Source organism: Ascaphus truei, chromosome 14 (assembly GCF_040206685.1).
Source record: "Ascaphus truei isolate aAscTru1 chromosome 14, aAscTru1.hap1, whole genome shotgun sequence".
NCBI lineage: Eukaryota > Metazoa > Chordata > Amphibia > Anura > Ascaphidae > Ascaphus > Ascaphus truei.
Window position 1 is genome coordinate 52715330 of NC_134496.1, and position 14627 is coordinate 52729956.

Sequence of the window (14627 nt, forward strand, 5' to 3'; positions counted from 1 at the left end):
ACAGACAATACTTAGAACAATATTCCACGCTGACGGATTCCTTTAAAAATGTATCCTAAAGACTCCAATACACATCATTAAGCACTGAAAACCATTCTTTTTTGCGTGAAAATGGCAGCCATTTTTTTTTCTATCCCCACAAATTGAAACCCATTCCAAGCAGGTGTCCGGTAATAATTTCATTCGGGCTCGGTATACGAGAGACTGCGCCTTTAACAGCGAATTCCTGAGCAGATCATAACGGGAGGCCGTCGTTCCCACGCTAAACATAAACTCACACCTACGAGCGGACATCCATTCATCCCAACACGTCCTTCAGACTGCCATGTTATCAGGAGAGCCGCCAGTTATAACCCCTCACTGCTGGGGGGTGGGGCTCCGCAACGCATGGCACTGCAGGAGTTACAGGCTGCAGAGCTGCTTTTAGGTACAACACAAGTTACCCAACAGGTGCGGTTTCCAGGATATCCCTGCTTCAGCACAGGTGGCTCAATCAGTGGCTCAGTCAAAGACTGAGCCACCTGTGCTGAAGCAGGGATATCCTAGAAACCTCACCTGTTGGGGTGACTTGAGGACTGGAGTTGAGCCCCCCTGTTTTAAGAGATCGTTATTAGGGTTCTGGGTGAAATGATCAAGCACAAACCTTTCAAATCCAATAGGGTTCTTGTGCATATTCCCCCGAAGAAGGCGACGCTGGGTGTGAAGCGCGCGTCGGTGAAGGAGCCTCCGGAATTTGTACCTTATGTATATTCCCTCGAAGAAGAAAGCGACGCTGGGTGTGAAGCGCGCGTCAGTGAAGGAGCCTCAGCGATCTGTACCTTGTGTATATTCCCTCGAAGAAGAAAGCGACGCTGGGTGTGAAGCGCGCGTCGGTGAAGGAGCCTCAGCGATCTGTACCTTGTGTATATTCCCTCGAAGAAGAAAGCGACGCTGGGTGTGAAGCGCGCGTCGGTGAAGGAGCCTCAGGAATTTGTACCTTATGTATATTCCCTCGAAGAAGAAAGCGATGCAGGTTGTGAAGCGCGCATCGGTGAAGGAGCCTCAGCGATCTGTACCTTGTGTATATTCCCTCGAAGAAGAAAGCGACGCTGGGTGTGAAGCGCGCGTCGGTGAAGGAGCCTCAGGAATTTGTACCTTATGTATATTCCCTCGAAGAAAGCGACGCAGGTTGTGAAGCGCGCGTCGGTGAAGGAGCCTCAGGAATTTGTACATTATGTATATTCCCTCGAAGAAGAAAGCGACGCAGGTTGTGAAGCGCGCGTCGGTGAAGTGCGTCAGGGATCCGTACTGGGACCGGCGCTCTTCAATATCTTTATTAGGGGCATTACAACATGGTTTGGAGGTGAAAGTGTCTTTCTGCAGATGCCTCAAAGATCTATAACAGGGTTGACACTCCAGGGGTAAATAAAATGGCTGACCATTTAGGTAGATTAGAGGAATGGTCAAGAGTGCGGCAACAGCAATTTAATGGCAAGAAAGTGCAAAATTATGTACTTGTGCCACAAAAAAAAAAAGGCAGGATACAGGATTAATGGCCCTATATCGATCCCATTTTTTTTATATAGGTGGGAAACAGTGGAGGTTTAAAAATATCTCGTGTGCCAATGGGACGCTTCAAGGCTTCCTATTGGTCCGCGTCATGCTGGGGATATAAACCTCCATTTTATGTGGTATATCTATGATAGAAACTTTCACATATATAAAGTTTTTCGACAAAGTACAGGGGGGAAGCATTTTCCAAAGAGAGAGGAGTGTAGGAACAAGATCATTCTCTGACTCTGAAGGGTGACAGCTAAGGCCGCGCTTATAGTGCTGGCGACGCGACGTCATGCCGTGCTTATAGTGCCGGCGACGCGACGTCATGCCATGGTTATAGTACCGGCAGCGCGACGTCAGGCTGCGCTTATAGTGCCGGCGACGCGACGTCAGGCCGTGCTTATAGTGCCGGCGACGCGACGTCATGCCATGGTTATAGTGCCGGCAACGCGACGCCAGGATGCGCTTATAGTGCCGGCGACGCGACGTCATGCCGTGCTTATAGTGCCGGCGACGCGACGTCAGGCTGCGCTTATAGTGCCGGCGACGCGACGTCAGGCTGCGCTTATAGTGCCGGCGACGCAAAGTCATGCCGTGCTTATAGTGCCGGCAACGCGACGCCAGGATGCGCTTATAGTGCCGGCGACGCGATGCCAGGATGCGCTTATAGTGCCGGCGACGCGATGCCAGGATGCGCTTATAGTGCCGGCGCCGCGACGTCAGGCTGCGCTTATAGTGCCGGCGACGCGACGTCAGGCTGCGCTTATAGTGCCGGCGACGCGACGTCATGCTGCGCTTATAGTACCGGCGACGCGACGTCAGGCTGCGCTTATAGTGCCGGCAACGCGATGTCATGCCGTGCTTATAGTGCCGGCAACGCAACGCCAGGATGCGCTTATAGTGCCGGCGACGCGATGCCAGGATGCGCTTATAGTGCCGGCGCCGCGACGTCATGCCATGGTTATAGTGCCGGCAACGCGACGCCAGGCTGCGCTTATAGTGCCGGCAACGCGATGTCAGGATGCGCTTATAGTGCCGGCGACGCGATGTCAGGCTGCGCTTATAGTGCCGGCAACGCGATGTCAGGCTGCGCTTATAGTGCCGGCGACGCGATGTCAGGCTGCGCTTATAGTGCCGGCGACGCGACGTCAGGCTGCGGTCGCTGGAAAAATCAAATTGAGATGACTTCCAGCGATCGCGACCAAGCCGTCACTCCGCGCTTACTATAAGCGCACGCAACGGCGGCAATGCATTTGTTTCGACGTCGCGCCGCTGTCGCCGTCACCATATGCGCAGCCTAAGGGGAATGTGAGGAAGTATTTCTTCACGGAAAGGGTGGTGGATGCGTGGAACAGACTCCCAGCAGAGGTGGTACTGGCTAATACAGTGAGGGAATTCGAGCGTGCGTGGGATATAAACAGATGCAAACACCTTCTACTGAAGCCCCACCGGAGATTTGTTTTTTTTAAATGTAGAGCTTACCTTCAGCGGCGTCTCCCGGCATCCTCCGGATGTCTCTGCCAGGCGTCAAATGGCACCAAGTTGCCATGACATCGGGACGTCTTGTGGCGTCTAGGCATCGCGTGGGGTCTCGTAGCATCTCGTTGTCATGGCAATGGGTGTCACGTGATGCTGTTACGTCACGTAGCGTTCCCATCGGCATGGCAACGTGGCACCATTTGACGCCGCGCAGCCATATCGGCAGTAGTTGCAGGGGGAGACGCCGGGAGGACGCAGCGGATGCCAGGAGGACGCCGCCGACACCCGCCGACACCCGGAGGTTTACTTGGTAAACCCGTAGCCCGGAGATTCGTGGCCAAACCCCGTAGTCTCCGTGGTGGCGACCCTGGGTATAAATATGGCTATACCAAATATGCAAGAAAGCCCCAAGGAGCTAATAGGGTGTGAGTTCCAGCCGGTAGGAGAATGAGCAGCTGAGGTGGCCGAAGAAACATACCCCTCACCCTCTTCTGTTATACGTACATCAGGGGCACTTACCTCTCGCCCCGTCCATGTACAGGGTCCCCCGCGGGTCTGTCGAGCAATGAAGAAGTGACGAGTTTACTTTTTCTACTGTACGCACACACATCCCCTTCCTGGGGATCTCCCGTCCTTCTCACGCACATGTGACACTTAGTATTTGCCTGCGAAGGTCTCAGCGGGGCCAGAAACCGGAAATTAGGGCTCTACCCTACACCCCTGCCCCTTAACCCCTTCATAACTGACAGGCCTGAACCATCGAACCTGTGGGGTTGGTGCAAACCTGGGGTGACACAATATTGAATGGATAACTCTAGCACTGTTCCTTGCTCCTGTTTTGCTGGTGGGAGGGGGTGATAAATACAGATGTACAGTATGTAAAACAATTTGGCAGAGGAAGTATAAACGTGTCATTGATTTAAGAGGCTATGTATAGATTTGTAGGAGGTTGCACTACCTTTTAATAGACAAGAGAGTTCCACATGGATGAAATTACAGTGTACAGAAATATCCAAACCTCATGGGTCTCTTCTTCAACTTCTTTATATGTACAAGTAGAAGAAGAGACCTGTCAGGTATGGAAAGCTCTGTACGTGTGAAGATAAAAGAGACTTGTGAGGTTTGGAAAGCTCTGAACACGTGAAGAAGAGAACTGTTAGGTTTGGAAAGATCTGAACACGTGAAGAAGAGACCTGAGAGGTTTGGAAAGCTCTGTTCACATGAAGAAGCGACCTGTGAGGAGAGAGGCGCGTGGCACAGATCCAGGATGGCCGCCTAGGAGGAGAGCTCCGCTGATCCCTGGCACTTAGGATCAACATTTTAAGGCACAATCCTCGGAACGGCGCTGAAAAGGGTCCGGCTAACGGCCGAATACCCCAGCAAGGTGCCCCCCCCCCAAAAAAAATCAAACAAACAACCCTCAAAAGAAGTAGCAGAGTTATTTAGAAAACGGGACCAGCGGGAGCAGACAGAAAATGGCAGCGCCACGAGGATCCAGGCCGACTCGGAGGTGCAGGAAAGAGCCACGCCTACCACAAAACGTGGTTTAATGGACCACCTTTAAAATAACAGAGTGTTAGTGGAGGGAGAAGGGCAGAAAGCACAGGAAATCCAGAGACTGGAAGATGAGATTATCTCAGATCAGGAGATAAGGAGCCTGAAATCAGTAATATAATAATAATAATAATATAATCCCTTACTGAAGCCCGGGAGGATATGGAAATAACCGAGACTCTCCCGAGGCACTGGAGAGGTTTATTCAGGGGCTCTTTAAATCTCTAGTCCCAGAAATCCCGGAAGAAAAACGGATTCAGGATAGGGTGCAGAGAGCTCTAGGGCCAAAACAAGCAGACCCCAAAATAACAAGAGAGGTCACCCTCAGAGTCCACAACTTCATGTTGAGAGAGGCCATTCTTACCATCACCAGACCCAAACCTTCGGTGGTTTATGGGGGACACCAGAACCAGATCCAGACTGACTGATCCAACTTTGCTACCAAACGTCTGAGAGACAATCAGATCAGGTGTCTTTAATTGTATCTCGGATCCCAAATGTTACAAGATAAGATGTCCAGAGACTTAGAAAGTGTCTGCAACACTATCCCCCCCGCCCTACAGCGCAGCGCCGAGGATACGGGTTTCGCCCTGATGGCTTTTTCTAGCTGCCGGTAAAAGTGTTACTTAGACAGAAAACACAGTGCGAGGGGGGGGTGGGGGGGGATTCAAGCTAATGATATGGCACAATGGAGCCACCATAACAGAAAAAAACCACAAATGGGAGATGAAGCGCTAACAGACCTGGAGGTGGAAAAGCAGAACAAACTCCCCCCAAACGGCTAGAAGTCCAGACCCTACTTCTCGGGGACTGGTGTGAACGACAAAGACGACCCCAAAGAAACCTAAGCATAGAGAACAGGCCGAGAGCCAGGCAGGCCCTGGGGACCGATTGCTGGACAATGCAAAAAATGCGGGCGCCCAAAAGAGGGCACTGGGAAAATGTAAAGAATATATAGAATTGAAGGACTTTACTACTTCCCTGCCCGGGAGAAGAGGGAGGCCCGTTTGCCTCGTCGGTGACCGAAGTTGGATCACAAGTTCACAGCGTTCCCAAACCTCGTTCTGTGACGGAGAGAAGAGGGATAGACACCTTATAATACTTGCAGTTGAAGTGTGTTGGGTTTGTTTTGGGGGTGCTTTCCTTACCACTTCCCCCCCCCCCCCCATTACCCAGTCCCCGACCCCTTGGTGCAGCCTCACTCCATTTTAATTTTAAAGGGAAAAAAGGAACCCCTGCCCAGAGGGTATTTCCCCTCACTGGGTTGCCCCAGTCCTCTTATCTCTCCTGATGTGTCCTACGAAGGCTCTTTATCCCCCCACCATTCCCTATGTTGTAACAAGAAAAACACTGGTAGAAAAGATACCCCCAAAAAATGTTTTATACAGTTTATTGTAAATGCTCATTAAGTAGAAATGTTGATACTAGATGCTTAAGCTAGCTACGTTAAACGGGCTTAATAACCCCAAGAAACACAAAATGGCTATACAGTATTTGAACAGGAAACACACTTCAGAGGTCAGCCCAGATTCACTAACAGGGTCTTTCCAACCGCCTTCTACGCGTCGGCATCTGGTAAAAAAAGAGGGGTGGCCGTTCTAATTCGCAAATCAGTTTCATTCCTCTGAGACGAGAGTGCTTCCGATAAAGGGGGACGGTACCTGTTTCTGAATCTGTAACATTGGTTCTACACAAGTGTCTTTAGCGGCCGTTTACCCTCCGACCCGTGGGCCATGCCAATTCTTCCAGAGAATCCTCTCCCTGCTGTCAGAGTTTGCAGAGGGAAAGCCCGTCAATAATGTTTGTGACCCGGCTTTAACGTTGCGATGAAAAACTCCGAACGTGCAAAGCCCCCAGACACTCCCACACCCAAACGTGTCCAAGATATGGTCATTATGCGACATATGGAGATAGAAACACCCAAAAGAAAGGGACTGTACTTTTTACTCAACCCCTCATCAAATTTATTCCAGAATCGCTTATATATTCATAGACTCGGTCATTTCTGCTACGAGCAGTTCGATGACACGGTCAGGTCATGCACATTGAAACATATTGCCCCGTATGAGTAAGGCCTCTCTGGAAATTAAATGACTCGCTATTAAATAACCGCTCAGTAACACATGAGCTAAGTGAACACTTAAGGGAGTTCTTTATCTTTACTAACACAACAGAGGTTTCCCAGCCAATTTTGTGGGAAACCTACGGGCTCTCAAGGGGCACCAGGGAACACCCCAGTACCCCAGTTGGGGAGGTATTGTCAATTGAAGTTTGGGCAAAGTCAGTTAGGCTTATTCATGATGTTTACCAAATACTAACAGCTCTAAACATGTGAAGAAGAGACCTGTGAGGTTTGGAAAGCTCTGTATACGTGAAGAAGAGACCTGTGAGGTTCTGAAAGATCTGTACATGTGAAGAAGACAACTGTGAGATTTGGAAAGCTCTATACATGTGAAGAAGAGACCCGTGAGGTTTGGAAAGCTCTGTACATGTGAAGAAGAGACCTGTGAGGTTTCGAAAGCTCTGTACAGTACCATTTAATCTATGAAGACCGTTCATGTTTCCAGGACCACTACACGTGGGGATGTGCCTCCCAAACACCCTGGGTCAGAACAGAAAGATTTCTATAACAGTATATGATGTTTACCGAACAAACACAGAGCTGCATTGAGTCCAAAGCTTCGGAGATCGGGTCACAAAACTGACATTGTGGCTGCTTTAACCCGTTCACTGCCAGAGCGCTTAGCAGCACACGACATGGGCCGTCTCACAACACAAGAGCTGCACAAGTAATATTCTACTAACAAAAAACCTCCGGAAAGTTCTGGCAGTGAAGTTTGTAAAACCAAAGTAAAAAGAGAAACGTTTCCTCACGGATCAGGTGAGAATACGCCCAGCTTTAGGAGAGAAAGGGTTAAGGCGGCGATGAGGGGGAGGGGTGTGCTACTCAGACTGATTTATATTCAGTGCACACGCCACTGCAGTGAGGAGAGAGGGCAGGACACACACACACACACACGCACACACACACACACACACACACACACACACACACACACACACACACACACTTATTAGCAAATTTACATTAATTAGGAAAAACGGCACTTTAAAGCGCAACAATTGCATAAAGCTTTAGAAACTGAAGTCCAGAGTTTGACTGCAAATGTGTATGTATGTATGTATATATTATATATATATTATATATATATACATACATATATACACACACACGTAAACACGCACAAAAGTATATATTAGCACTCGTACATAGACACGGGGAAACACACTGGTACTCATAACACACACACACAGGGAAAAGCAATGAGTTTCATGCCCCTCTGGCAGTAAAGAGTTAAAGACATCAGCGCCATGTGACCACACATCAAACTGTTCACTGATTGGCCGTCGCTGCAAAAGCATCAACCAAACAATAAATGGCAACTGCAGAGTTACCATGGAAACCGCTGGCAACCAGGGCAGAATAATGTTAGTATCCGGATTCTCTCGCGGGGAAGAGGGGGAAGTGCTCGGTTTGCTTCTGCCTAGCATGGAGGAGGGTAAAGGCCCAAGCCCCTAACGAGTATATCACCCCAAGCCCCCAACGAGTATATCACCCCAATCCCCTAACAAGTATATAACCCCAAGCCCCTAACGAGTGTATCACCCCAAGCCCCCAACGAGTATATCACCCCAAGCCCCCAACGAGTATATCACCCCAAGCCCCTAACGAGTATATCACCCCAAGCCCCTAACAAGTATATCACCCCAAGCCCCCAACGAGTATATAACCCCAAGCCCCTAACGAGTATATAACCCCAAGCCCCTAACGAGTATATCACCCCAAGCCCCTAACGAATATATAACCCCAAGCCCCTAACGAGTATATCACCCCAAGCCCCTAACGAGTATATCACCCCAAGCCCCCAACGAGTATATCACCCCAAGCCCCTAACGAGTATATCACCCCAAGCCCCTAACGAGTATATCACCCCAAGCCCCCAACGAGTATATCACCCCAAGCCTCTAATGAGTATATAACCCCAAGCCCCCAACGAGTATATCACCCCAAGCCCCTAACGAGTATATAACCCCAATTCCCTAACGAGTATATAACCCCAAGCCCCTAACGAGTATATAACCCCAATCCCCTAACGAGTATATAACCCCAAGCCCCTAACGAGTATATAACCCCAAGCCCCTAACGAGTATATAACATCAAGCCCCTAACGAGTATATAACCCCAAGCCCCTAACGAGTATATAACCCCAATCCCCTAACGAGTATATCACCCCAAGCCCCTAACGAGTATATCACCCCAAGCCCCTAACGAGTATATCACCCCAAGCCCCTAACGAGTATATAACATCAAGCCCCTAACGAGTATATCACCCCAAGCCCCTAACGAGTATATCACCCCAAGCCCCTCTGCCGAGTACAAACACCCCTTCCCATCACTAGGGTTCTCCCCAAAAAACAGCTGCTGACATCCACTGTCCCCCCCTCTCTCCCATTCCCCCACTGTCCCCCACTCCCTAATACAGGGACAATCGTCCAGCTAAACTCCAAAATGCAGAGTTTGATACATTTAATACATTATCCTACTGCATGCTCTTAATACCCGATACTCAGTATCATTTTACAATGCAACCTGTTCTGTCACAAAGGATTGATACATTGTTTCACCTCATAGATTAAATAAAATATCACAACATTTTAGGATTAAATGTCCTTACTTGATAAAGGGGAACCTTTCCTGCAACGTATCGCTCTGCGTGTTATTATATCCCTCTGTGTGTGTTATTACATCGCTCTGCGTGTTATTATATCGCTCTGCGTTATTATATCCCTGTGTTATTACATCGCTCTGCATGTTATTACATCGCTCTGCGTGTTATTATATCGCTCTACGTGTTATTATATCGCTCTGCGTGTTATTATATCGCTCTGCGTTATTATATCCCTCTGTGTGTTATTATATCTCTCTGCGTGTTATTAGATCTCTCTGCGTGTTGTTATATCTCTGCGCGTTATTATATCCCTCTGCGTGTTATTATATCGCTCTGTGTGTTATTATATCTCTCTGCATGTTATTATATCCCTCTGCGTGTTATTATATCGCTCTGTGTGTTATTATATCTCTCTGCATGTTATTATATCCCTCTGCATGTTATTATATCGCTCTGCGTGTTATTAAATCGCTCTGCGTGTTGTTATATCTCTCTGCGTGTTATTACATCGCTCTGCATGTTATTATATCACTCTGCGTGTTATTATATCGCTCTGCGTGTTATTATATCGCTCTGCATGTTATTATATCGCTCTGCGTGTTGTTACATCGCTCTGCGTGTTATTATATCGCTCTGCGTGTTATTATATCCCTCTGCATGTTATTATATCTCTCTGTGTGTGTTATTACATCGCTCTGCGTGTTATATCGCTCTGCGTGTTATTATATCTCTCTGCGTGTTATTAGATCGCTCTGCGTGTTATTAGATCTCTCTGCGTGTTATTATATCCCTCTGTGTGTTATTAGATCTCTCTGCGTGTTATTATATCCCTCTGCGTGTTATTATATCCCTCTGCGTGTTGTTATATCGCTCTGCGTGTTGTTATATCGCTCTGCGTGTTGTTATATCGCTATGCGTGTTGTTATATCGCTCTGCGTGTTATATCGCTCTGCGTGTTGTTATATCGCTCTGCGTGTTGTTATATCGCTCTGCGTGTTGTTATATCGCTCTGCGTGTTATTACATCGCTCTGCGTGTTATTACATCGCTCTGCGTGTTATTACATCGCTCTGCGTGTTATTACTCAGCTTATTATTACATCCCCCTGCATGTTATTATTCTGCATGTTATTATTCTGCATGTTATTACATCCCCCTGCATGTTATTATATCTCTGTGTGTTATTATTCTGCATGTTATTACATCCCCCTGCATGTTATTATATCTCTGTGTGTTATCACTCTGCATCTTATTACACAGTTCTGTATGTTATTATATCTCTGCGTGTTATTATTCTGCATGTTATTACATCTCTGTGTGTTATTATATCGCTCTGCATGTTATTATTCTGCATGTTATTATATCTCTGCGTGTTATTATTCTGCATGTTATTACATCTCTGTGTGTTATTATATCGCTCTGCATGTTATTATTCTGCATGTTATTATATCTCTGTGTGTTATTACATCCCCCTGCGTGTTATTATATCTCTGTGTGTTATTACATCCCCCTGCGTGTTATTATTCTGCATGTTATTATATCTCTGCGTGTTATTATTCTGCATGTTATTATTCTGCATGTTATTATACCTCTGCGTGTTATTATTCTGCATGTTATATCTCTGTGTGTTATCACTCTGCATCTTATTACACAGTTCTGCATGTTATTATATCTCTGCGTGTTATTATTCTGCATGTTATTATTCTGCATGTTATTACATCCCCCTGCATGTTATTATATCTCTGTGTGTTATTATTCTGCATGTTATTACATCCCCCTGCATGTTATTATATCTCTGTGTGTTATCACTCTGCATCTCATTACACAGTTCTGTATGTTATTATATCTCTGCGTGTTATTATTCTGCATGTTATTACATCTCTGTGTGTTATTATATCGCTCTGCATGTTATTATTCTGCATGTTATTATATCTCTGCGTGTTATTATTCTGCATGTTATTACATCTCTGTGTGTTATTATATCGCTCTGCATGTTATTATTCTGCATGTTATTATATCTCTGTGTGTTATTACATCCCCCTGCGTGTTATTATATCTCTGTGTGTTATTACATCCCCCTGCGTGTTATTATTCTGCATGTTATTATATCTCTGCGTGTTATTATTCTGCATGTTATTATTCTGCATGTTATTATACCTCTGCGTGTTATTATTCTGCATGTTATATCTCTGTGTGTTATCACTCTGCATCTTATTACACAGTTCTGCATGTTATTATATCTCTGCGTGTTATTATTCTGCATGTTATTATTCTGCATGTTATTACATCTCTGTGTGTTGTTACATCCCCCTGCATGTTATTATATCTCTGCGTGTTATTATTCTGCGTGTTATTATATCTCTGCGTGTTATTATTCTGCATGTTATTATATCTCTGCGTGTTATTATTCTGCATGTTATTATATCTCTGCGTGTTATTATTCTGCATGTTATTATTCTGCATGTTATTATATCGCTCTGCATGTTATTATTCTGCATGTTATTACATCCCCCTGCATGTTATTATTCTGCATGTTATTATTCTGCATGTTATTACATCCCCTTGCATGTTATTATATCTCTGTGTGTTATCACTCTGCATCTTATTACACAGTTCTGTATGTTATTATATGGGACCCTGAAGTGAGCCTGCCCACGGCCCACCACCAATAAAGTATGGCGCACCCAGTGGGTGTCACGTTGCAGAGCGCGTGCAGCGTTACCTCTTCATCCTCCTTGCTTGGAAGCCGCTGGTAATCCGACTTCTCCCCCATGCCCTCCTGGGATGCCTGGGCAGGGGGGGACTGGCATCGGAGGGGCAGCGAGACAGACGCCAGTTCGTAGCGCAAAAAAAATTAAATATATAGAAAAGCTTTATTGGTGAAACCTCATCCAGAGAAAGTTTGGGGAAGAAACCTCAGGGAGAATCCGGAGCCGTTCATTCTCTTCTTCTTGGGAGTCATATTCCGTGCACCTCATTACAAAGCAGCCATGCTATATTATCCCAAAAACCAAACTACCGCAGCATAGCACAGCCAGGAATCCCATCGTCCAGCGCAAGAGGGGCCACAAGTTTACATCAGCAACGCCAACGTGGACTTATTCAAACATAGCACCATGGGCGCTACTACTAAGCGGGCATAGTTACTATGCACCTGCAGGGAGTGATCTTCCTGTATATATGGACCGGGCATTGTTAGGGGCTAGAGGTTCTCTCAACGTCCCTCCAGATACCCAATGCCACCTTCTGTGTGTGGCATGGGCCGTGCCCCCTCTGTCACCGCTGTACCTGTATCCTGGTGTGGGTCACACTGTGGCTGGAGCATCACACTCTTATATAAGGCAGATGGGCATGTTGCACGTGTCCTCCTCTCAGCGCCCGGTCAGCAGCAGAGGGCACGCTGCCCACCACAATGTCAATGCAGGTTATTGCGCCAATGGAGTTATCCTCGCTGCCCCTCAACTGACGAAAGGAAAAAAGAAACGGGACTGCAGTGGTGCTGTGCCAGGAGTCCGGCGGGCGCTGTGCCAGGAGTCCGGCGGGCGCTGTGCCAGGAGTCCGGCGGGCGCTGTGGCAGGAGTCCGGCGGGTGCTGTGCCAGGAGTCCGGCGGGCGCTGTGCCAGGAGTCCGGCGGGCGCTGTGCCAGGAGTCCGGCGGGTGCTGTGCCAGGAGTCCGGCGGGCGCTGTGCCAGGAGTCCGGCGGGCGCTGTGCAAGGAGTCCGGCGGGTGCTGTGCCAGGAGTCCGGCGGGTGCTGTGCCAGGAGCCCGGCGGGCGCTGTGCCAGGAGTCCGGCGGGCGCTGTGCAAGGAGCCCGGCGGGTGCTGTGCCAGGAGCCCGGCGGGTGCTGTGCACGGTTGTGTTTTCCGTGCCGGTGTCAGATCAGGAGAGAAGCAGAAGATGCCGGCACAGAGGCTCACTAATAAAGCGCTTCCACAACCTCCATCTGTATGGGAGAGAAGAGCCACCATGCAGGGGGCTGTCGCAGTTCTGCACTGCAGTTATACGCCCCCTCCGCTGGGCACGACGGGCGACCTCCCTCTTTGTGTCAGTGCCCGGAGCTTCTCTCCATCTCCTCCTCTCTCTGCAGATTAGTGAGGGCTGAGCAGAGCCTCCTCCCCACCCAGAGGCGTTCACCAGCAGCACATCAGCTGGGAGGCCACCCCCACCCGCATCCTGGGGACAATAAGGGAGCAGGAGGATCCTGAATATGGCACATCTCACGCCGTCATCACTCTGCCACCGGCAACCGCAGCTCTGCCCACAGGAGGGAGGGGGGTCATCTGCATGCGACAGAGAGAGGACCAGAGGGAGGCGAGAGAGGGGGGGCAGGGATATTGGATGAGAGAGAGGGGGGGCAGGGATATTGGATGAGAGAGAGAGGGGGGGCAGGGATATTGAATGAGAGAGAGAGGGAGGGGCAGGGATATTGAATGAGAGAGAGAGAGGGGGGACATGGATATTGAATGAGAGAGAGAGGGGGGACATGGATATTGAATGAGAGAGAGAGGGGGGACATGGATATTGAATGAGAGAAAGAGGGGGGACAGGGATATTGAATGAGAGAGAGAGGGGGGACAGGGATATTGAATGAGAGAGAGAGAGGGGGGACAGGGATATTGAATGAGAGAGAGGGGGACAGGGATATTGAATGAGAGAGAGAGGGGGACAGGGATATTGAATGAGAGAGAGACGGGGGACAGGGATATTGAGAGAGAGAGAGAGAGGGGGGGGGGGGACACAGGGATATTGAATGAGAGAGAGAGGGTGGACAGGGATATTGAATGAGAGAGAGAGGGGGGACATGGATATTGAATGAGAGAGAGAGGGGGGACATGGATATTGAATGAGAGGGGGGACAGGGATATTGAATGAGAGAGAGAGGGGGGGACAGGGATATTGAATGAGAGAGAGAGGGGGGACAGGGATATTGAATGAGAGAGAGAGGGGGGGACAGGGATATTGAATGAGAGAGAGAGGAGGGACATGGATATTGAATGAGAGAGAGAGGGGGGACGTTGATATTGAATGAGAGAGAGAGGAGGGACATGGATATTGAATGAGAGAGGGGGGACAGGGATATTGAATGAGAGAGAGGGGGGGACAGGGATATTGAATGAGAGAGAGAGGGGGGACAGGGATATTGAATGAGAGAGAGAGGGGGGACAGGGATATTGAATGAGAGAGGAGGGACATGGATATTGAATGAGAGAGAGAGGGGGGACATGGATATTGAATGAGAGAGAGAGGGGGGACATGGATATTGAATGAGAGAGAGGGGGGACAGGGATATTGAATGAGAGAGAGAGGGGACAGGGATATTGAATGAGAGA

General features: G+C 48.4%; 1 protein-coding gene across 2 annotated transcripts in view; it reads right to left on the reverse strand.

Moving 5' to 3' along the window:
* The window catches only part of TNK2 (tyrosine kinase non receptor 2), a 52693-nt gene extending 40476 nt beyond the window's left edge, over nucleotides 1-12217 (reverse strand). The window contains exon 1 of one of the 2 annotated variants that reach the window (XM_075570999.1): nucleotides 12020-12217. In XM_075570999.1, coding sequence (XP_075427114.1) covers nucleotides 12020-12070 — 51 coding nt within the window. In that variant the 5' untranslated portion in view covers nucleotides 12071-12217. Of the gene's footprint in view, nucleotides 1-3534; nucleotides 3554-12019 lie in introns of those variants that run through there. The other variant, XM_075571001.1, reaches the window with a different exon arrangement.
* Nucleotides 12218-14627: the final 2410 nt, after the last annotated feature.